This window comes from Podarcis cretensis (assembly GCF_951804945.1).
Source record: "Podarcis cretensis genome assembly, chromosome: 7".
Taxonomy (NCBI): Eukaryota; Metazoa; Chordata; class Lepidosauria; order Squamata; family Lacertidae; genus Podarcis; species Podarcis cretensis.
In genome coordinates, this window is record NC_137176.1 from 64701440 (window position 1) to 64726298 (window position 24859).

The following is a 24859-nucleotide window of genomic DNA, read 5'->3' on the forward strand; positions in this document are numbered from 1 at the left end:
CAAAGTCATTTTTCAGTATTAGGAAATGTGTGTGTGAATGCAGTAGTTTCTGGCCAATAGAAAAGCCACGTGGCTGGCTTGAAAATACATTGTTGACCTCTAGTTACACTAGTGCCCAAAATTGTGGAAACCCTTTGGAGAATGTGTATTTCCCAAGTTTGATGGCTCATAACACCACTTTTTTTCAGAGTAATACCATAAAATTATATATCAGTGGAAAGATAACTTAATGGAAGTATGTAATGCACACAGTTTGTTCAATTATCTGTATTCTATCAAAAGCTATAGCCAAATAACCAGAAAAATGAGTTTTTAGAGAGCCAATCAGGTGTCATCTTGTTTTGGCAATGATGGCTCATAATAGCACTTTTTTGGAGTAATACCATAAATCATACATCAATGGAAAGATAATTTAATGAAGAATGTAATGCAATAACTTTTATGAAGGATGATTTATTACAACATAAATAAAGAGGACATTTGCCAGTGTGTTATATGATTGCTATCAAGTTTGTTGGGGTTTTTTTGTTTTTTTTGTTCTTCATTTAGTGAGCTTGTAAAACATAATAAAATTAAAGAAATAGCGCAAAGTTGACTGGTCACCCAGAAAGTGATGTAAAATAGTACTATTAAGTGAACAAGGCTAAAGTTATGAAGAAATTAAAAGAAAAAAATGGTGGAAACTTAACCAAAGATGGCATTTCTAAATTTTTGAAGAGGTATAAGGAGACCTAGTCACTACAAAATCAGATTGGTAAAGGCAAGAAAAGGTGCACAACAGCAAGTGACGATAGAAAAATTGAGAGACTATGCCTGCATGACAGAAGAAAATCATCTGTGTGTATACAAGATGACATGGCGCAATGTGATGTGAAACTAAGTGCAAGGACCATTCGGCACAGACTGCAGGAATATGTTCTAAATGCTAGAATTCCAAGGAAAAAGCCATTGTTACCTCTCAAACAAAGGTTGAAAAGATTAAACTGGGCTAAAACCTATGTTAACTGGACAGTGGAACAATGGGACAGTGTTATTTGGAGTGATGAGACCCAAGTCTCCTTGCTTGATAGTGATGGCATGAAATACGTGAGGAGAAGAATTGGAGAAGATTTACACCCTACTTGTATTACACCTACTGTGAAACACCCAGTTAGTGTTATGATCTAGGGTTGTATGACAGCAAAAGGTGTGGGCAGAATTTGTGTTATTAATGGGAATGTAAATGCCCCAAAATACATAGCCTAGACCTTCACCCAAACGAAAATCTGTGGAGCTGACTAAAGAAACTTGTTAGTCAGAAACAATCCAGCAATAAAACTCAATTAATAGAGGCAATAATTCAATCTTGCTTCATATTATTACAGCTGCAGAACTAAAAAAAACTTGGTTCTCTGCATAGGAAGGCTAAAGGTTACCCAAATAAGTATTAACTGACATGGTGAGAATTTGTGTATAGCTCATTTTTCTAATATGTTTCACATTTCTTCTTTATGTCCACTGTTGTAATAAGTAATCCTTCATATAAGCTATTCCATTACATTCTTCATTAAATTATATTTCCATTGTTATATAATTTTATGGTATTACTCAAAAAAGTGGTGTTTTGAGCCATCATTGCTAAAACCAGATGATACCTGATTGGCTCTCTAAACACACCTTTTTCTGGTTATTTGGCTATAACTTTTGATAGAATACAGATAATTCAACAAGCTTTGTTGCATTACATTCTTCATTAAATTATCATTCCGTTGATATATCATTTTATGGCATTGCTTCAAAAGAAAGTGGCGTTAAGAGCCATCAAACCTCGGAAATACACTTTCTCCAAAAGGTTTCCACAATTTTGGCCACTAGTGTAAATGGCAAGCGACTTACTTGGATGTATATTTGGATACGCACAGGACTTATAAAAATATTTTAAGTGATAATTATATACATACTAATCCGGTAATAAGCCATATTGAAAACAACAGGGCTGACTTCTGAGTAGACATGCATGAGATTGCTCTTTAGTATTGAGGGGAGCTTAACAGAAATCACAGAATGCTGTAATCTAAAACTTTTTATTCTAACTTCTAAAAATTATATTGCCAAAGATGTGAATGATAGCCCCTCCAGAATGGATAAAACCTGCCAAATTACAAATGAATATCTTTAGGACCATTTTAAGTTTTTTGTTTGTTTGTTTTGTTGTTGTTTTTTTAAAGGAACAATCTGTAATGTTTTGATTCTTGGGGCAGAATTGGATGAAATTTGCAGGCAATGTTGCCCCTTCTGAGTGATGAATCCTGCCAAGTTTCAGGAGGACGGCTTCAGTGGTTTCCCTGCAAAGACAATTGTTGCCAGGTTTTTTTTGGAGGGGGGGGGATTAAAAAAGAAGAAGAAATAGCTTAATATTCCATACTGTTTTGTGGACAATTGCTATGTCAATTGCAGACATGAGAGAAGTGTGTGTCCTACTGTAAAAACTTAAGAGCTCATATCCAACATATTCAGAAGCAGTTTCCAAATGATAGGATATGCTCAGGAATGTTAGGATAGTAGTTTATGAAATAGTGATTGTTTTATTAATTGCAGTACAGTATGGGATGTCTTAGGCAGTTTCATAAGAAAAACAGCATAAACCTCAGTTCCAATTATTCATGCCAACTACTGAATCTCATCAGTTTCATTGTCGCAACACAAAGAATTCAAACCATTCTATCTCCAGGATCTAACCACATAATCACAGAGGCAGCCTTGATGGATAGATAAGAACCTACTGTGTCATTGATGAGAATTAGCTGCTGGTCCTGTTTCTACTACTACTACTACTAACAACAAAACAACAAAAAAAATTATCTTTCTGAGCTATTCTGCAGAGAAGAAATTTCTAGCTCCTAATGGAAATATATTGATTGCACTAAGCAGCTGTATTCAACCTGCTCTGGATTTCTTGCAATGATCTACAGTATTTAACAGGCTGGAAAAGATAATGTACGCTGATTGACAGGAGCCAGATCAAAGCAGGCAAGCTTTTCATCACCGTGAAGATTTGCTCCTCAGCTGGCTTTGGCTGTTCATTTCATTGACACACAGAAGTGTTTTAGTCTCTTATTTTGCATGATGGAAAGATGGTTATTTAATAAGCCACTGACTGAACTTTCATGTTTAAATCAGTGAATATTGGCAAAGTGCTAAATTTGAGAAGGCTTGATTTATGAGTGTATTTTAAATTCATAAAAATGTAGGGTTTAAAATTGGTTTCTGATAACGTTCACTGGACCTTTCTGATGGTCAGTCATCATTAACTATATACTCCTCATGATTTAGATTCAATTAGTTGTTGGTGTTGTTGTTAAACTTCATACCTAACTAGAGATGAATATATACAACTAAACATAAATCTTTGTTGTCTTGTTTTAAGGCCTGAAGTCAAGCGAGCCAACCATGACTGGCAAAACACAGACCAGTAATGTCACCAATAAGAATGACCCCAAATCCATCAACTCGAGAGTCTTCATTGGCAACCTCAACACAGCCATTGTCAAAAAGGGTGACATAGAGGCGATCTTTGCAAAGTATGGGAAAATAGTTGGCTGCTCGGTGCACAAAGGTTATGCATTTGTACAGTATATGAGTGAGAGGCACGCAAGGGCTGCTGTGGCAGGAGAGAATGCCAGGATCATCGCGGGGCAACCTCTCGGTGAGTATCTGCATGCCATCCCATGTGTTCTGTCATTTATGCTTTTACTCTTCCTTGTAAAACCCATTTCCCTACAGCTATATGTACTTGGGGGTTGTGTCCGTTTGAATGAAAACAACTGACATATTTACTCTTCTCTGTTTTGGCTTGTACCTCATTCTTGTAGCAATCATAATTTAGGAATGCTTAGAATCCACGAATGGACAAGACAGTGTACATCTGGGCTTGGTAACCTTTTTGGTCCCATGAGCAGTTTTGTAAACCAGACAAACTGCACACACACCGCAGTTAAGCACCACATGCACCACCATCTATTGGCTACAACAGAATGTTTCCCCCCAAAATCTAATTCATGAGGGTGCAAGAGAAGGCCTTCATGGGTGTATGTGCACCCGTAGGTGCCACATTGGTGATTCCTGGTTGACATAGATACTGAGTTATGGGCTGGGCAATATCCAGTTTTCAATATCGCAATATATCAACAGGTAAACATTGTACTGATATATCACAATGTCTGAAATAAAGATGGAGCTATGTAAGGGCTTTGGCCAGCTTCCCAGTTTATTCTGCATCATGATTTTTGCATAGGACACACACACACATATCAAGATTTGCAATATATTGCCAGATCAAAAATTATGAAACCGATAGCACAATATGGACTTCAAACCAGCTTTTAGATTTGTTGCATCTTCTAACTTTATAATTCACAACTTGGAGACTATAGTATATAAATAGTTCAAATAAATGCACATAGGGGATTCAGTAAGCTGCATTAATTGACCCCTTAAATCACCCAATAAATAATATTCCAGTTTCTGTGTGTCAAACAGTGAGTGAGGATTTTTTTTTGGGGGGGGGTACATATTTACTGTGTGTATATGTCAAAGACAAACTATGCATGGTGTGCAGATTTATGTTGTGTTTTTAAAGAAAAAGCAGCTTTGGGAGGTTGTGATTTTGAGCAAGAGAAAGAAAATGAAGGATGGGAATGCTACTTAACAGAGAACCAGCTAGTTATAGGTACACCAGCTGCTACACACACACACACACACCCCACAGGAGAGAGAAAAAAAAAACCCCAACAACCACATAGGATTCAGTTCAGTGAAGACACACTTCTCCTCAGGTAGGAAAGTCGTCAAAATTATCTGTAAGGAAAGTATTTCAAAACACAGTAAATAATTTCATTCCATTCACATGACATCCCCAGCTCACACAGGTGGCACCCTAGTGAACCTCAGTGTACATTACAACCCCAACAACTATTTCCAACTTCTCAGTATACCTTTCTGTGGGTGAGCCTTTTTCTAATCTGTACAAATTCTACATACTTCTAAGTTGCTGGCATGAGATATTTTAGGATTTTGGGTGGGGAGGATGGCTTAGATAGCACATGATAACATGCAAGACAAAATAATGAGGTAAAATGAAATACGGTTGTTAAGAACTTAGTTCAGAAAGCCTTATCCTGTCTGGTGACCCATAAAATTCATCCAAGAATTGTGAAGCACTGTAGGCATTAGCATGCTGGTTTGCTGCCCAGAAGCCACAAATTTCACTGAATGGCTTTCATAGCATTTTTCTACTGATGTATAGCAACTTGTTTATGTATACCTCTCATTTTTAGCTTTAAAATTACGTAGGAAGGAGCATACAATGCCACCTTATACTGAGTCCATTGGTCCATGTAGCTCAGTAAATAAATTGGAGAAAACTACAAGCTAACGTGTGCAGTTAGATTAAGAATAGGCACTTGTTCAGACCTGGTTTTAGGCATGAACTCACTGGCAACCTCTGCCTTGCTGCTCTCATCTGTAATATGGAGATGATAATAATAATGCTAGTCTACCATACCATATAGTTGCTGGACTGCCTCCTTCCCTATTAATCTGCCTGTCCATTGAGACAGGCATCTGAGGCCTCCTTCCTCTGGGTGCTCCCTCTCTCTTAAGTTCAGCAGGTGATGCCTGGAGAGAGGCTTTCCTGTGGTGGCTCCTCACTTTTAGAAAATTCTCTCTCTCACACACACCCCAAGACTAACCTAGAGACCTCATTACTATCATTTAGGCACCAGAGAAACATTTTTTTTAAAAAAACCTCCCAGGCTTTTATTAATTGTTAATGTAAGCATTATTTAACGCAGAGCAGCTGTTTTAATTTGCTGCAATAGTTTGCATGTTTCATTCTATCAGTAGTAGCTTATAATTTTTTACTTTTGGTTTCTCACTATCTTCTAAGTGCCCTGGGGACATAAATCTGTGATGAGAATGTGAGATATGAATTATGCAAATAAATAAATAAATACAGGGATGTTTCTGGGACTAAACCTATGTGAGTGAAAAGTGTAGAGTGCCTATTAAAAACAATATGTGAGTAGTAAGTATTAGGAATTACTATTACCAAGAGAAAATACAGATTAATTAAGGGTGAATACTAACAATTTGCCAAGAAGTACTTTACCGCAGAAGGCAAACCACGCAGAGAACCCAGGCAGCGAGGAGAAATTTACCACATATCTGTATCCATCTGAGAGGTGTTAGAATTTCCCTCAATGGGTGGACACAGCAGAGAACTGGCCCTTCCCACAATGATATATATACTGTGTTTAAAATTAATGCTTTGCAAGTGACCATCCATGTTCATCCAGGGCCTGACAGATATCTATTTATAGTTACATTGATTGGACTTTTGTTATTGGGATATCAGAATTGTGCTGGCCACCACAACAGGTTCACAGCTTCAGCCAGTGAATCAGTTTTATTTACAGCTGCAGTTGCTGGCGGTTTTGCAGCTAAATTCTCATCATGTTCCTGCCAAGTTTGCTTGGTTTGCGAGTAACCTTCTTTGCTGCCATAATCCAAGTCCCTGCTCTCTCTCTCTCTCTCTCCCTCGCTTTCTCTCTCTCTCCCTGTCCCTGTCCCTGAATCAATGGCCTAAGTGTGCTTGTGCAGCATTAATTGACCCTTCCATGGGGGCAGGCAGCAGCTGCTTATGAAGGACTGCTAAGAGTTCCTAATCCAATAGGCTGCTGCCTCAGTGGAGAGCCATAAGGATGACCCATGAGAGTCTAAGACCTCACTATGTGTATTAAAGGATGTGAGCCAACATTTACTTGAAAGGTAATGACTCCTAAAGCAATGACTGCACCTTGCAATTATTGTTCTTGTAGCTGTCATATTTTTGCAGTGGCTTTTGAGAGACAAACATAATTTTCAAGGTAATTTTCAAACAAAAGGCACGCAAAGAATCTCTTGAAGACCACAGTATGCCTGAATGGCTAAGTGGTGTAGCCAACATCATGTGGAGCAACGGATCCCTAACCTAAACACATTATTTTGAAGTGGTTCTGCTGATTTCACTCTGTTTCGCATTTCAGTGGCATTTGTCTTGATCCGAAAAGCTGTTTTCATCGTGACGTTTTCCCACTGTTTCCACCTCTCTTGTGTGCGATCTGGCCTATTTTATTCAAAATATCTACTTTCCTCCATTAAAGTGACTGAAGTGGCCTTGGGTGCTGTATCCTTAGTTGTGCCCATCAAAGCACCTGCACCCATTAAAAGGTAAAGGTAAAGGGACCCCTGACCATTAGGTCCAGTCATGTCTGACTCTGGGGTTGCGGCGCTCATCTTGCTTTATTGGCCGAGGGAGCCGGTGTACAGCTTCTGGGTCGTGTGGCCAGCATGACTAAGCCGCTTCTGGCGAACCAGAGCAGCGCACGGAAACGCCGTTTACCTTCCTGCCAGAGTGGTACCTATTTATCTACTTGCACTTTGACGTGCTTTCAAACTGCTTTGTAGGCAGGAGCAGGGACCGAGCAACAGGAACTCATCCCGTCGTGGGGATTCAAACCGCCGACCTTCTGATCAGCAAGTCCTAGGCTCTGTGGTTTAACCCACAGCGCCACCCACATCCCTTTTAGACACTACTGAATTGTAACAAATATTTTCAGAATGATTTAGGGTGCTAAGTTAACATTATGTGATTACATGGTTTAATGATAAGGGGACAGCGTGACTAATGGAACTTATTTTAGTGGTTAATTTCTAATTTCTTATTATGCATGGGTCAGGCATGTCTGCTTTTTAGAGGTACTAGACAAGGCATTGAAATAGGTTTCCTGTAGGGTTTGGTTCATTTCCTGATCCCACAACTTTTTTTCTGTTGTAAATCCACTTATAGCCATTTCCACTGATGCAAGATCACACGATAATCTAGAATTTAACACGAGTACATTGTAAGGTCTAACTTTTTGCAGGAATATTTTAAAGATACTAAATATATTCATAATTCCCTGTTAAAAGAAACAAAAACAAAAAAGCTAAGTAATCCAACACAGAGAAACATTCAAGTCCTTGGAATAAATAACAAAGGACTTACTACAGTTTCTTTGGCTGATGTCCTTTAAAACTAATAAATTAGTTCCACAGTAGCTTTCATCCTGTTTTATCTCTTTAAGTATTATTCACGTTCGCCTGCCTTCAGGTCCAAATTAGACACAGTCTCCAAGTACCTAGTGAGCACAGAATGACATATGGCCTCAGGTAAAATGGTGGTTACAGATAATTATTTTGGACAACGCACTCTATTGCGCAACCTCTTGGGAAGTACAGGAGCCCTGCAGGAGCTTTCTAAATCATGACAGGCCTAGAAAACATACAATGTGTGGGGCAGGCAATAAAGAATACTTTTAGTAAGAGTTCAACATATACCTGATGTGGCAGTAGAGCCATTCCCCCCTTTTCACATTTTATGCCCCTTCCCCAAACACTTCTTTTTAGTGTCTCCTGCTCGCAGTGGCTCATGGAAGAAAAACATTCCAACCCTGTTTGCAGAGCCTGTAATCTCTAGGGTGAATCAATTCATCACTACAGTTTTGAATCTCTAGACAGCGCTAGCCATGTGACATGTTTGTAACAGTTGCTTTCTCATTTCTGAAAGAAAGGAAGCTCCACAGTGCATAATTGGTTCCTAGCAAGACTAGCAAATAAGTCGAATATTCAAGGTTGTTTTTAAGTAGCCTATTTATGCAGACTAAAAAACCCCAAAACTTTAGTGGTCTTTATGAGCCCATTTAACCCAGCAGTTGATGATCTAATGAATTATCAATTAGATTTACAAGCTACCCTTTCCAGAAGCACTGAGGTCACATGACAACTTGTACACTGAACAACGATAAAATGTAGAATCCAAAGTAGTTCATGGAGTTGGCACCTATGATACACACTGGGCTGCAGTCTTATCAACAGCCACAAGCTATTCCATGAATTATTCTCTGGGACCTACCAGGTGTCTGAACCAGGCCACAATATATCAAGACAGAATTTCCTGTGGGCTGGTGTATAAATATATCTGTATAGGTTTGTAATTTGTTAAATTACAATGCCAGTGTGGTGGTTAAGAGCGATAGACTTGTAATCTGGGGAACTGGGTTCGCGTCTCCGCTCCTCCACATGCACCTGCTGGGTGACCTTGGGCTAGTCACACTTCTCTGAAGTCTCTCAGCCCCACTCACCTCACAGAGTGTTTGTTGTGGGGGAGGGAAAGGAGAATGTTAGCTGCTTTGAGACTCCTTCGAGTAGTGATAAAGCGGGATATCAAATCCAAACTCTTCTTCTTCTTCTTAAATATAGCCCAGTCCGTTGAAATCAGCAGTGTTTATATAATTATAAACACAAACCTGGCTGTGAGAATTTTGGAGAAAGTCATTCATAGCCAGGTCAGGGAGCTGGTTTTTCATTGCCTTATGAGATAGTACTTCTTCATGCTATGCATAAACTATGGAATTTCCCACAAGTGTCCTGTAAAAACCGGGACATCCCATTTTGCATCAAGAGAACATGCCCATTTTGGTTACTGTGATCCCGCGTGATTTCATGCCGTAGTTCCCGCCCCCAAGTGCTTTTTGGGGGTAAAGCACCCTAAATTGCATGTTTCGGAGCACCACATGAGATCGCAGTCCTGGAAAATGCGCTATTTTGGAGGGGAAATGGCTTCAAAATAAACAGGAACTCAGAAAGCTGGGGAGGTGGAGAGCCGCACTAGCCTTCCTTTTCAAATATAAAAATATACGCATCAGGTACCTGGCCCTAAGATACACATTCTGGAGCCAGGACACCTTTACAGAGAAGATTCATCAAGCCTCTAGTCATCACATGCCTAATTTCATGTAGGAAACACCCAGCACCTTATTGGAGTGTATCCTCTTCCCCAAACTTGCGCACTGCATGTAGGGTAGCTTAGCCCATGGCATGCAATCTTTGCATAGCTTTGGGATGAACTACCTGCTGAATATTTTTTGTAAGCAAAACATGAAAATACTTGCAGACCGTGTTCCAGAAATGACAATTAACTGCCAAATAAATGGTGCTAAAAATAGGTAAGATACTGAGTCATCAGTCCTATGAGACTGATGCACAACCCAAGCTTGGTGTGCATTTGATTTATTAATCCTATATTTTCTAACTCTGTTACTGATACATCCAGAACATTTGATGAATCAAAGCCTGCAATCCCCCGTGAAACAGCTGATTTGGAGAAATTTTAACAGGTCTTGTGCTGCCTTCAATCTGAGAAACAAATATACACAGACAATTTTTGTTAAAAAATGATGGGAATGACATTCCACCCACTGTTATTTGGCTATACCCTCTATCCTGCCTCCATGAATAACTATGTAAGCATAATGAAGGAGAGCAGGGGGCTGTGTATTTAATGGACATGGGATTGCTGCAGGGAAAGAAGCCTGATATTTCTATTTCTATTCATAGATATATATGTGTATGTATGAAACTAATTACAAAACAAAATAAAATATTTATTACTTTAGGTTTGCACTTAAAAATAAGATGGAAGGGAAAGTAGTTTTATCAGTTGCTGGAGAAGATGAATGAACCCATGAGCAATGAAAATGTGATTTAAACAAATGAAAAAAATGGGGCATTATGCAGAAGATATATAGATATAGATTCAGTGGTACATCAGGTTACAGACGCTTCAGGTTACAGACTCCGCTAACCCAGAAATAGTGCCTCTGGTTAAGAACTTTGCTTCAGGATGAGAACAGAAATTGCGTGGCAGCAGCAGCGGGAGGCCTCATTAGCTAAAGTGGTACCTTAGCTTAAGAACAGTTTCAGGTTAAGAACGGACCTCCATAACGAATTAAGTTCTTAACCCGAGTTACCACTGTATAGAGATAGATAGATAGATGATAGATAGATAGTAGATGATAGATAGATAGATAGATAGATAGATGGTTGGCATCTGTCTGTCTCAGGAGATAATGGAGGAGTGTGCCTTTGGGGGTGAAATCAAACTGTTGGAAGGTTGCAGCACCTGCTATGGCTGTAGAGAACGATACGGGAGAAGCATGTTTTGTTGCAGCAGGGGCAGACGAAGGCTTCTGGTTGTGCAGCTGCAGATGCACCAGGACATTTCTACTTTCTGCACTCTTCCCAATAGTCATTCTTCTCTGGTCACTGCTATGGATACACAGCCTGACTGTCTGTCTCCAGGCACTGCCGCTGATCTGCAAGGGATTCCCACATGGCGGGACTGATGTTGCTGCCAGCCTTCATGTCACATTTGCAGACACTTTTGTAATGCAGAGCTGGTTTGCCAATGGGCCTGGTGCCTTATGCCAACTCCCCATACAGAGCACCTGCCACCTAATTCTAGACACAGGAACAGCCCACCCAGAGAATATGTTTGCTGTCAGGATTCACTTTATTCAGCTCACCACTGCTTCTAGCAGTCCAACACTCCCAAAGTCTTTCCTGATTCAGATGGAACGGACAGCTAGAGCTGTGCACCATCAGCATACCAATAACACTGTGCTCCAAACCACAGATGAGAGCTTGCAATTGCTTCACATAGAAGTTGAAAAGCATAGGAGACAAAATGGACCCTTCTGGGACCCACCAGCTCAAAGCCACATAGTATATTTGTCTCCTAGTACTACTTTCTGGTGATGCGGGTAGCACTGTGGTCTAAACCACAGAGCCTAGGGCTTGCTGATAGGAAGGTTGGCAGTTTGAATCCCTGCGATGGAGTGAGCTCCCATTGCTCAGTCCCTGCTCCTGCCAACCTAGCAGTTCGAAAGCACATCAAAGTGCAAGTAGATAAATAGGTACCGCTCCGGCGGGAAAGTAAACTGCGTTTCCGTGCGCTGTTCTGGTTCGCCAGAAGCGGCTTAGTCATGCTGGCCACATGACCCGGAAGCTGTACGCCGGCTCCCTCGGCCAATAATGCGAGATGAGCGCCGCAACCCCAGAGTCGTCCACGACTGGACCTAACGGTCAGGGGTCCCTTTACCCTTTACTACTTTTTGGTAATGACCCTGAACTTTCCTGTATAACCACACCTTCACATACAGTGCATCCAGTTTCTCATACCCCATAAGCCACTGAGAGATCAAGAAGAACCAACAGTCACACTTCCCCTGCCTCTCCTGATAAAGGTCATCAGTCATGGCGACCAGGGCTATTTTGGTTCTAAAACTGGGCCTGAAACCAGACTGAAATGGGTCTAGAGCAGCCTTTCTCAACTTTTTAGTCCCCAGATGTTGTTGGACTACAATTCCCATCATCAGTCCTGCTAACTAGGAATGATGGGAGTTGTGGTCCAACAACTTCTGGTGATCCAAGGCTGAGAAAGGCTGATCCAGAGAATCTGATTCCTCCAGGCATACCAGTAGCTGGATGGCCACCAGCTTGTCAATCACCTTGCCCGGGAAGGGAATATTAGGGACTGGATGATAGTTCTCTCAAATCTTTGGATGCAGGGAAGACCTCTTCAAGAAGCGCTTGTAGTCAGTCCCGCCACTGAAAGCTTCAGGCTTCCACAACTGAAACGGATCCACAGGTTCTAAGTTAATGGTGCTACAGGGACCTCCAACAGGCCCAAACTAATTGTGGCATCAAGTTTGTCATGGATTCAAGTGATTTGCCCTCAAAGTGCTTCACACATCTCTCACAGCAGGCTGTTGGGTGGTCTGTTGTTAATGATATGGCACTGGTCTGGCCAGCTGATTTCCCACTTTAAATGCCTCTGGGTTTTGGGGAGGGAGAAATTTAGGGCTGAGCTGATAAACTAAATTGCATGTGTGTATGCCCTAGAGGGGGCATGACATTGTGTTTGAAAAATGAGATTTGGCAGGGAAAGAGCATTTGACTAGAAGGCTGCCCGGAAACACATGAGACAGTGCCCCTTTTGAAATGGCAAAACAGCCCAGTAAAACTAGGACAGCAGTATTTTATGGTGGTACAAGGATGAAAGATCAGGGACAGTAAATCAAAGTCCCAGAGTGAGAAACCTGTGACCCTCCAGGCGTTTTTGGACTCCTGTTCCCATCAGTCACAGCCATCTTGGCCAGTAGTGAAGGATGATGGGTACTGCACCTTGCCCTAAGGTTTGGTGCAGCTTTACCTGGATTCAGTTCTATGACACCTGGTACCCACCCAGCCCTGTCACATATCAGCTATATTTTCAAGTATTCCCCCCATTCCTGTCCCCCCCCCCCCGCACTGCAACCAGCTGGTAAGTGTTTTGCTTTAAAAGAAATAGGCTGTGTCTTTTTGTGTTCCCAAGCTACTGCTTTTGTTTTCATCTGGCTTGGCTGAAAGGCGCGTAAAAGAGTGATAGCAATACTGGGCATCAGTAGTTTTAGGCAGACTTGGCATCTTGCTCACTGGCAAGGACCACCTCTTGTGGGAAAGAATGCTTTTTGGAAAATTATCTGTCCATCTTTGAGAACAAGACACACATTTGTGTTTTGTTTGTTTTGTTTTATGTAAGAAGACTCGGCTCCTATTAGATCTTCTCCTTTTCAACAATGGCATTTTATGGAAGGGCACAAGTAGTAGGCAGTATCCCTCCCACAGCAGCTGAATCATGTTCATGTCTCTTCAGAGGTAAGCCCCACTTATTTCAATGGGACTTAACAGGTAAGTATGTATGTATAGGGCTATAGCCTCAGTATACGGGTTTTAATCCATTATTTTGGAAACACATTCACTAAAGATGAAGTGCTTTATAATTAGGCTATTCCTTTCATAGCCTCAGAAGGTATTTTTCAGAATTATTGTAAGCTTCTCGCCATTCTGGAGATGTTGTCAACACAAATACAGCCTCTCAAGTGAAATGAAAGTGCTCTGCTATCTAGTTGCATTGTTGTATTGTATGGCCACATTTAGACATAATACTTAACCATTGCTCAATACTATGGGAACAAACTTAGCTCCCTCCTCCTTGCTTTTTCTCATCCTGTCAAGCTTCGACTTCTGTTTTTAGTTATCTGTGGCTCACAATTTAATCCAGACCAGGAATTGTGGTTGAACACTAGTTATGAATAGTTTCCAAACAAGCCAACTTCAAATGATAGCTGAAATGAAAGGCAGGACTGATTCTGTCCTTTATACGGCTTTTTGAATTCTGACTCTGCTCTTTTTAAGAACACCTTAGGTTCATTGTCATACTACTATCAGTAAGAAAATATATTCACAGTCTAGCTTAGATAGACAGTGTTAGGGATTTTGTTTCATACCGGCATTTGCTATCACGTAGTCTTTAGAATTATTCAGAAATGTTACTTTTGAGTTTATAAAATGCTTTGGGGCGGAAAGCACTAACAATGCCAGAAGCAGTATGATATATCCTGTTGATATGACTCAGTACAGAAAATCTGTCTATATATCTGTATCTATTTAAATATTTTATTCAGGCCATTTGCCACTATTACCACCCCAGCTGAAAAGTAGCAAAGAATTTCACTTAGTTCATTATTAGAAAGCCTCAAAAGTGGCCTGGTTTTATAATGATAGAACGTTAACTAAATTAATAGCCACGGTGTTGGAAGAGGACTTAAAACCATGCTCATGAAGCAGCTATACTTGGCACAGAGCTTAAATTTGAAGAGCTTCTTTCTGTTACAACTCACATTCAATTAATTGGAAGGGTGCCGAAGTTCAGGAATCTGCAGCATCATATTTTTATTGTAATTTCATGCTTATTCCCTCTGAAATTGCATGCAATATAGCAAGGAATACAAATACAGAATGCTAGACCCAGAGCCCACCGGAGTCAGCTGAAGGCAGCTCTTTAATCTAGCTATGCAAAATCTCATTGACGTCAATGGGGTGCTTGCTGGAATAGAATTATGCAGGAATGAAAATATTTCATGAAACAATTCTGCAGTTCTATATAACTTTATGTAGCAATGTGCGCAGATATATATTAGCGACTTTCACACTGATGTGATGGGTCAGGCCCAGGCAATATATGAGCTAGGGGACTGCCTGCTATCCCCACACAGTTGTGCTTAACCCTTGGGCAACTGTTGAAATGGTAGTCGTCTTCAGCCCTCATGATAGCAAGGATAAGCTTGACCACATAGCAGCCTAAAACACAGTGCTTAGAAGGCAAGGGGGAATGGACCCCAAATTAATGCATTTATTATTTTATCCGCAATGGTGTTTTGTTTGTAAGAGCTGCAGATTTCTTATTTCCATAAGGACATTCATAGCAGAATGTGCACTCAGTAGCATCTAAGATCTGGGGACCAAACAGTCATATTTATTTATGAGTCAACTTTTGGCTCAGAAAGGGCCCCAAGTTGAGCAGTATCACAATATACAGATTAAGAGCAATTTAAAATATGAAAGCGGAGGTCATTATATTTAACAGAACATCATCAACCTTCCACTGTTGCTGGAAAGATCCTGGCTAATTTAAACAAGCCATAGTTTAAGCATAGTTTGGCTTGGTTTGACTGCAGTGATAAACTGTGGTTAGTTTAAACCAAGATATGGATATTCCCAATCATGCCAGACAAGGAGAGAGGGTAGCAGGATGTGCATCATCATAGTGCATCATATGTGCTTCTATTCCAAAGTTGGTAGAAGTCAGAAGCAGAATTATGGTTGTGAATATGCTAATTCCACTGAGTTCTTCAGAGATTAGCCAGAGAAGCTTAGCCATATAATTTACTTGCATAATGAGGAAAATAGAGTTCCTTGGACTGGTGAAATGATCTGTGTCCACCAAATTTCTCCTGAATACAATTGAAAATAGCTTCAAAGAAAGATGCTTAATATAAAACTGTCTGAAATCTAAGCATCCCTTTTTAGATACCAGCAGGATTAACACTAACTTTGAACTTGAATTTGAATACGGAGTTTCCCTGATGCCCCAGCTAATGTCTAGCTTGGGTTTGCATTTAGGATTGAGGTGTCACTCCTAATTAAGTTAGTCGGACAAAACCCAAGCCTACTGCCACACACGCCTGTGTGATTCAGGCATTAACGCTGAAAGTGGCACAAAATTCAGAAAAGTAACCGGATGGTGCATTCTCCAGCTGTTTCTTATGGTAACAGCTCACAATTGTCTTTCTTAAAATTTAGGCATGTTTTTCTTGCTGAATCTGTAACTCAGCCATTATACTTAATAATGTCATTTCCCCATATGCTGCAGGGGACGAGGCCACCTCTGAGTTGAGGCAGGTTTTTAATATACTATTTTATGTTAAATGCAGATATGTACTTTTTTTAAAAGTGGGGGAGGAGGTTCAGGGAAAAACATAATTAGGAGAAAATAATGGTTGCCATTAGGTTTCAACGAAATAGGTTTCTAGAGTAGTTCTTGGAGGAACCACTTAATGCAACTGTACAGCTGCTGCACAATGCATCCCTTGATTATGGCTGATTCAGATCTTTATTTATTTAGGTAAAAGCAGCTTTACTATTTTCCCATTCCTCCTCATGACCTTTATGTCTCATTTAGTCTGGAAATTGACTGCTGCTCAGCATTTTTCCCTTCATACTAAAAGCTGTTACTCTGCAGGGCTCATATTTAAAGCATGCCAAGCAGCTATTTGCCAGGCTGGAGGGAGAAAAAGGCTGCCTGTCACGCCACTTATGGGCTTTATTTATTGTAGCAGTTGCTTGGGAAATAGTCACCATCCGCACACGGCGGCAGTGTGGGCAGGAAAGAAAAAAGATTTCACTTTTCTTGGGGCTCCAGGTTTCCATTTAAATATTTAAAGCATTTGGTGTTCTAAGCAATTTTCACATGTTATCAACCCTGAGATACCCCGAAGTGGTAAGTGGTAGCGATGGGGGCAGATACTTCTTCTCTGGCGCTCTCTCCCATTGCATATCAGACAGGCACCTTCCCCATTGTTGCTGCTGGTTTGGCACGTGCTGAATACATTTGATGTCTTATCATGTTTTTAATATTCTGTTGGAGCCGTCCAGAGTGGCTGGGGAGGCCTGGCCAGATGGGTGGGGTATAAGTAATAAATTGTTGTTGTTGTTGTTCTTCCTTCAACAAGTTCTCAGTTCATCTCAGTAGGTATCTGTCTTGAACTTGAGTTGATTTTATGTATGTACTGCTGTTTTAAACTGTTTTTATATTTATATTTATGTTTTTCTGTATGTGATTGTTTTAAGTTTGTGTGTGTGTGAAGGTTTCATATACAGTATGCTATTATATTGCACATCACTTTGGGCTGCCTCATGAGAAGCAATAAACAAATATACTGTACTATTGTGCTCCAACAAGTGGTATTAAAATGCAGATTTCATTAAGCCATTGTAGCTAGTGGCTATCAGTTAGTAACCAGTAAGGAACTATCTCTAGGAATTCGTCTAATCACTTTTTAAAAACCATCTGAGCTACTGCCCATCACCACTTCTTGTGACAGTGAATTAGGGGGTTATGAGAGAGAGAGTACATATAACCTACAAACACATAAAATGTGTCTTTTTCTGTGTTTTTACATTAAGACTCTCCTCCCTGAAAGAGAGGGGAGTGGTTGTGGGCGGGAGCCCGAGCACCGCCCAGCAGGGGGCATTTGCCCCCTGCCTCCAGCTCACCTGGCTGGCGCTCACGCCCCCCCCCCCCCCCCGTGGTCATCCAACCAGGTGCCACGGAGGGGGCGTGTTCAGCAGCCTTTTGCTGCAGCGCCAGCCTTTCCCTGGCCTCATTCCTCGTCGTCCCGTTGCGAGTCACCCACCCTCCACTCCCTTTTAGTTAGGGCCTAGGTCATTGGCCTTGCTATGGACCTTAGGTTGGTCGCCCTGGTTGTCCGGGGGGCCTGGTAGGAGTTTTTCCATTTGGCATTAGGCTTTTTGGTTTTTTCGCCTACCTCGTAGCAATCGTCACAACTTTTGTGGTATTGGTGGGTAGGTTAGGCATTGGAATAATGTGTTGTGGTGTGTCGAAGTGCTAGGTGTGGCCATCGCCTATGCCTTCAATGTTTAGGGGTATTCCGTTAAAGGAATCTGGCGGTCGTGTATTCTGTCCGATGCCTGCTTGGCGGGAGGCCATGGCACGATCCTCGGTGACAGCAGGAGGTGAGCCTATAGTTGGATCAGCATCAACAGGCTCCACCTACTGGTGAATAAACCCACTTGTTTCGATCCAATGCCTAAGCCAATACCTTTTCATTGCTGTAATCAATAAAGTTGTGGCCTTTTCTAGCCCATTAACCTTATATCACGTGTCCTTGTGTCTTCATTTCACTTCGCGGGGTCGGGTCCTCGAACCACAATATCCATTCTCTCTGTTAAACGCTAATTTCACTCAGAAAAATAATGAAAGGGGGGAATATAAAAGCAATGCCAGTAGAACCATTGAAATTCATAGGCCTAGCTAACTTAGTTTTAAGGGGATCTACTCTGAGTAGGACTTAATTAGACTTAATCTCAAAAATATACTTAGGTGACTCCTGACAGCCACTGCATGCGCTATCTGCTATGGCATTGTTCAGATGGCACTTGTGCTAACACAACCGTTGTACCCGTATGGTTTAATGTGGATCTCACATTAGTTCAACAAGCAATTAGTTTTACAAGCAGGCTACTTTAGTGGAGCACAGGGGGTGGTAGGGTAGATGTCAACAAACCCTGATCTTCAGCAACCGCTATCTGTCCACACCTCACTCGTGTCTGGCGTATGGCTGTGGAAGAACACTCATTCTCCCGAGCAGGGATGGGCTTGATCCTGGGACCCCAATGTGGATTTCGCCCCTACTTTTGTAATGTCTGAATTGAGTCTCGCCTATCATTACTCAAAGCCACATTCATAGGAAAGCCAGTAAAACGTGTCTTTTATTCCAAGGCACTTGAATTTATGCCACTCTGTAGCTTTTGTATTCAGTCGATGTGACATTGGGCAAATTGCTCAGAGTACTTTCTTCCTGCTGCTCTTTGAAACAGCAAACGGTCCGAAGGCTTCCAGAGCATTGGATGCATGACCATGCTCTTGTTCACTTTGTGCAAAGCTTTGCCAAAGATGCACAGTGCCTACCTGTTCCCAGCCTTTTGTCCTCACAGCTGCCTGTTGTATTTGTAAGAAATCCTACATTTGTGCAGCTGAGATAAGAAAGAAAAAAAAAGAAATTACTTATTTCAAATGTCTGCCGCTTTTACGCATTTCCACATCTTTATGCCTTTATTAAGGCTTTATTATATTTGCGGCACAGGGAAAACTCATTCGCATGGTATTGCTATAGCATTGATGATCGTGACTGCAAAGCCTTATACGGAACAAAGCAGGGTTCTAATTGTGCAGCATTAGTTAACAATTCATGTTTCACAATGAGCAACAGTTGTTTGGTGATCTCTTTGACATTCTGTGTGGGAGAACATTGCTTCGTTTGAAAAGGCGTTGATCACAATCTTACATTTCTTTCAGCTGATTTGTTCTCCAGGTTGTGCTTTGGAATTCAGTTTTATTTGTTAGTTATCAGCACAAAGGCTTCAGAATAATTTGTTCACAGATTCTCTGATATGGTGGAAATATTCTTTGAATACTGTTGTATCCATAGCTGAGAGGATAATTGCTTTGGGAGAGTCAGGAAAAACACCCAGTGTAGCCACCGATAAAAGTTTAAGCCAACCACCTTGGCAAAGTTTATTACACGTTACAATATATTTCACTTGCATAAGAAGCAGCTATGTGGGGGCCCATAGTTTTGCAGCAGAGCACATTCTAAGCATGCAAAAGGTCCCAAGTTCAGCCCCAACCATCTCTGCTTAACAGCATCATAGAATTAGAGTTGGAAAGGACCACGAAGGTCATCGGGAATATTTTGCCCAATGTGGGATTCAGGTATCAGATAATGGGAAGTGGGTGGCTGGTACCTCCAGTTAGGACTAGGAAGGACCCCTGTCTTAAACCCTGGAGAGTTGCTGTCAGTCACTGTTGACAGTAGTGAACTAGATGGACCAATGGCCTGGCAGCTTCTGGCAATCACATCTGCTGATAGTGGAAAAAGTAAATACACATCCTCAGGATGGGTGCCGAACTGACCAGGAATCCCAAGAGTTTTGGCTTCTGAACCATGTCTGAGATTGCATCTCATTTACTTTGTTGCAAAGGACTAAAAGTGCCGTTAAGAACTAAGCTCCATCCTTTCAGTTAAGTCTACCTGGATAGACCTTGCTTCTTAACCATACTAGACAGTGGTACCTGTCAGGAGCTCATCCTACTCTTGAGTAGGACCCTGGCAGAGACACATGCCTGACTGGCATGTTCCCTCCCTCCTGGTCATTCGTTTGGGAGCTTCAGAAGCTTTCTTCTGCCTGAACATCACAGTGACTGATGCCTACAGACATCGGCACACTTAGGGATCTGCAGAGTCTTTGCAGCTTGCGTAACAGAGCTCAGCAACTCAGCATTTTGGCTAATCTACTTTATTTACATATAAACACACACGGACTGCAACATGGCTCCCTCTCTCTCTAGCATCAGACAGCAAAGAGAAAGAACAAAGGGCAATAGTCCCACTTCATGGAACACAGTAACACAAACATCCTGTCTCCGTCACTTCCCATTTTGTGGAGTCAAAACATACACCGTCATGTGAAAGACAACAATCCCATGACTGCAATCACAGAGCAGGAATTCTAACAGGAATTCAGTTTTCAAATATAATTCATTCCGGAAGACCGTTCAAGTTCTGAAACGTTCGAAAACCGAAAACTCAGTACTGAAGACTCAAAATGGAAAACTCAGTACGAAAGCCGCGTTTCATGTTCGACTTCGGAGGCGCGTTCGAAAACTGAAGCATTTACTTCCAGGTTTACAGAATTCGGAAACCAAAACATTCATCAACAGGTTCATTTGAAAACCAAGCTACTACTGTAGTGTGATTAAATTTTGGGAATGTGATAGTATCTTACGTTAGGAACAGAGTGACAAAGAGGAAGAATGCTGGGAAATTGCTATTTGTAGAGACAGCTGTTATCGAGTGTAATGGTAACAGAGCACTACAAGGAGAAACTTGGGAATGGGCCAATATGTCTTCAAATGCTGACCCCAAATACACTCAGAATTAAGACATCTGAAAGTTTTGCCTTCTGGGCTTCTTGGGCTTGATTCATGTAATCTGTATAGTGTTCCTCCCCCACCCAGTGGAGAACGACTTCTCAGATAGGTGTGCAAATGAAATATCTGATGTTTGACTTGCGTGATTTAGTTTCTTCCATCTGCTTCAATACCGTCAGTTACTTTCCAGAGTATTTGTCTCACTGAATGCTGTTCCCTAGAAACTAATTAGCATTTCATTGTGCAAGTATTTCTGCTTACATGGTGTTTTCGAACTAAGAATGTTGCTAATCCCTCTATAATTAATGCTAAAATGTCATAAATAATGCTAAAAAAAGAAATTAGATGGTAGGCAACATTTTAATATAATTGTCTTTTAATTGCAAAATTACCAAGCAATTTCCCATAAATTATATATCACATTCACATAAGTATGACGTGAATTACTTCATTATGATTAATGTAATTTTGAAAACCACATGAATTAATGAGGACTGTCCACTTATTTCCAAACTATATTAATGCACTAAATGTTTGTTATTTTATTAACCAATTGCATTGGTACTTCTAAAAAGGGAGGGCATAAAAACACATGGAAAAGCAGTTGAAAAGGAAAAGTATTGAGCATCTGTTAAACAAATACAAATAAAGTACAAATAAATGTACTGTAAAAGGAGATTGTATAACAGTCTGCTTCTATCATGTATCTGTCAGCAGCCCACTTTGTTTTGAACTGGCATAGCAAGGGAGTTTAAGATTATTAGGAGTTTTAAATGCCATTCTTATTGTGAGTTATGAGCTGAATTAATCAACCAGAAGAGGGGACCACAGGCAGACCAAGGCAGCTGAGTGGCGGTTGCACTAGCAGACTGCTACTTTGGCTCTGACCCACTAAAATTTTATTGGAGTTTTTTTAAAAGATGCAACACAGATTTGAAATATAAGAATTTGCTGGCAATCATTTTCTTGGGTAGTTGGCACAATATATTTATAGATGCCTGAGTTTGTTTGGTCAAATATTAGGCATCTCCATCTGCCACTCCTCACCTGTTTTCAGCACCACAGCAGTCCACAAAATAAAATAAAAACATAGAAAAATAAATGGACACAAATTAGATAGGACAGCATGCAAGGGATGAACATACCACTCTCAGTCTTTTGAACAGAATCCTTTCTAATCTGACTTTTGAAATCTTCACAATATTAGCAAATTATGTACATTTTCAGGCAGTTTCTGCATTATGTCTGTAGCTCTCTCATGGAGTTTTCTGCACACATGATGGTGGACAGTTCAGTTTTTAAAAAAGTCTATCTTTTCTAGTTCTGGCTCTCTGGCACAAGGAAGGCTGATTCTTAACACACGGATAAATCTCAAAGGGAGCTCCCTGCTACGATAGATATAGACTTGGACATCTGTTCCTTCTCATTAATCAGGCTTGGAAAAATGACAGGAAAAATTGTGACATGTCTATCTACAGTTCTCTGTTTGAGGTGAGGCAAGGAGAAAAGGAGCTCTACAGGCTGAAACATGCCCTCTGTACCTAATTCATCTTTAAAAAACATTTGCTTATTTATTTGCAATGTTGCAAACCACTTTTCCATTTTTACAACTTACGCAAGTGGGAAGCAGCAATAAAATAGCTGTAAAATTCAAAATTCAAAGCTTAGATGAAATGATAATCAACATCAGTAATATCTACAAAAATACCACCAAATAACATTCAGAACACACTAAATATGAAATGCCAGTATAATAGCAGACAGGACTTGCTGAAATTTATTTCACACAATTCCCCAGTGTGGTTGGGGAAACCCAGCCAAATGGGTGGGGTATAAATAATAAAATGTTGTTGTTGTTGTTGTTGTTGTTGTTGTTGTTGTTGTTGTTGTTGTATCCTGGCCTTTCACTTAATAAATAGAATTTAGGGCAGCTTACTACTACTACTACTATTCACTCTTCATCTGAGGATCACAGGGCAGTTGACAATATAAAAACACAAAAATACATAACATAGTGACAATATTAACCCTTACACACAGTTTAAATGTCATAGATGGTTAAATTAGCCAAACTGTAAAACACACATGGGGAAAAATGATAAGGGTGCCAGCGGGGGGTGCAGTGCAGGCCTGAGGGTGTTCCTGGCTTCCTGATCCCCAAGTATTACTGCTGCTTACTGAGAGGAGAAGGGATGCCGGACAGGAAGACAAGTGGATATTCTGAGCCCTGGACAGATTGTGCTTCGAATATTGAACGTGTTCCATGGATTTAGCCCTGAAACAACCTAGTAAACCAGGAGAAGCTTTGCAAAGCTGATGCTGCTCCTTCTCTGTGGTCAACATCAGTCTTGCTGCCACATTCTGGACCAACTCAAGCTTCTAAACTGCCTTCAGTGGCAGCCCCGTCTGTTAGCATTTGCAGCATAGTTGGCTAAACTGTGCCCCTCCTGATGTTACTTGAACTCAAACTCCCACCATTGCTGACCATTGACCATGCTGACCAAGCCTGTTGTGTGTTGGAGCTCCACAGTATTTGTTGAGTCAGTAATAGAGTATGGAGGATATCAGGGAAATCACAACATTACTTCCAGGAAGCAATGCAGCTGGCATATCAATTGAAGCTAATAAAATGTACTCAGGGCCATAACTTCAAACTAGTTATAATCTGTGGGAAGACCCATCTAGAGGCACTCCTGATCCAAGCTGCGATCCTGATCCTTGGCATGCAATCCCATGCAAAATAGGAATGTTCAATTATTTGAGACTGGCTACAGCATTACTCTTAGGCCAGCCTTCTTTTGAATACCATTTTGGCATTTTGAGAGAAATTTTGGGCAGGTGAAACATCTTTCTCTACCTCTCTACACTTACACTTCCCAAATAGCAAACCAAAACTGTTGTGTAAGAAGGTACTCAAAGGTTTGTCCCCTTAGCCTGGTCTCCACCACCATGCAGCCAACCCCAAACACTTTAAAATATTTTTCCTTTCAGCTTAGAATCTCTGTGTTGCATTGTAGCTACGGCCCAAGACCTACCCTGTGCAAAAACCTGCTTCTTTAATCCCCTGCAGACTGCTTGGCTATTGCGCCACCAAGCCACTGGGACCAGCAGTGCCAAGGAAATCACTTCTGGGAATCTTCACCTGTTTAGAAACTCTGGAGATGCTCTCACCTGGGCAGGGGTAGAGGCAGGGAGTTGGAATGCATCTTAACATCTTCTGCAGATGGAGAAAAGGGAACCATGCCCATTGTGAAAATGTTTCAACCTGAAATTTCCTTCTGAAATGTGTAGAACTGGTGGCCTAATCCATTTGCACTTACTGTTTCTGTATGCTTCTTTGAAAGTGGAAAACATTTTTTTAAAATAATAATAATAATAATAATAATCCAGTAGCAGGCATTACTCACAGATGGAATTGTAGCAGTCGATCCCCCATTGAGCTGAAGGCTCTGTTGTTCCTGATGCAACTGTGCTGCTGGTGCTGTCTCTCTGCAAAACGAAAGCTTGGGGGCAACAGTTTTTCCAGTTAATGCTCTGGAAAAGGAGCACGGGATATTATTCAAAGCTGAGCTGCAAGGGTTGATTGTAGCTTCCCAGCAGAAACTGTTTCTAAAACATTCAGAGTTTCGGGAGAGCAAACGGATTTTAGCTTCCCTTCAGATAGACTGATAAAGATGGGGCTTACATCTAGAGTAGTTTTGCATAATGATTAGCTTCCTCTTGGCAAAGACAGGGTGCTGCTGATCTCAAAACAACCCTAAGTCTGAACCCGGGAGATGCGCTCACTTTGCCTCTTGGTTCAAGCTGTTTTTACTCATTGCTAGTGGGCAACCATTTAAAACAAAG

General features: G+C 41.0%; 1 protein-coding gene and 1 long non-coding RNA gene across 6 annotated transcripts in view; one reads left to right on the top strand and one right to left on the bottom strand.

Moving 5' to 3' along the window:
* RALYL (RALY RNA binding protein like) overlaps positions 1-24859 on the top strand; it is a 271064-nt gene that overhangs the window by 129263 nt on the left and 116942 nt on the right. For all 5 annotated transcript variants that reach the window (XM_079983191.1, XM_079983189.1, XM_079983190.1 and 2 more), the window contains one exon: positions 3407-3685. In XM_079983191.1, coding sequence (XP_079839317.1) covers positions 3430-3685 — 256 coding nt within the window. In that variant the 5' untranslated portion in view covers positions 3407-3429. Of the gene's footprint in view, positions 1-3406; positions 3686-24859 lie in introns of those variants that run through there.
* On the bottom strand, positions 4537-24679 carry LOC307219782. Its single transcript, XR_013840553.1, has 3 exons — positions 24421-24679; positions 8066-8198; positions 4537-4836 (listed from the first exon to the last, which is right to left on the bottom strand). It is a non-coding gene; the product is annotated as an uncharacterized lncRNA (long non-coding RNA).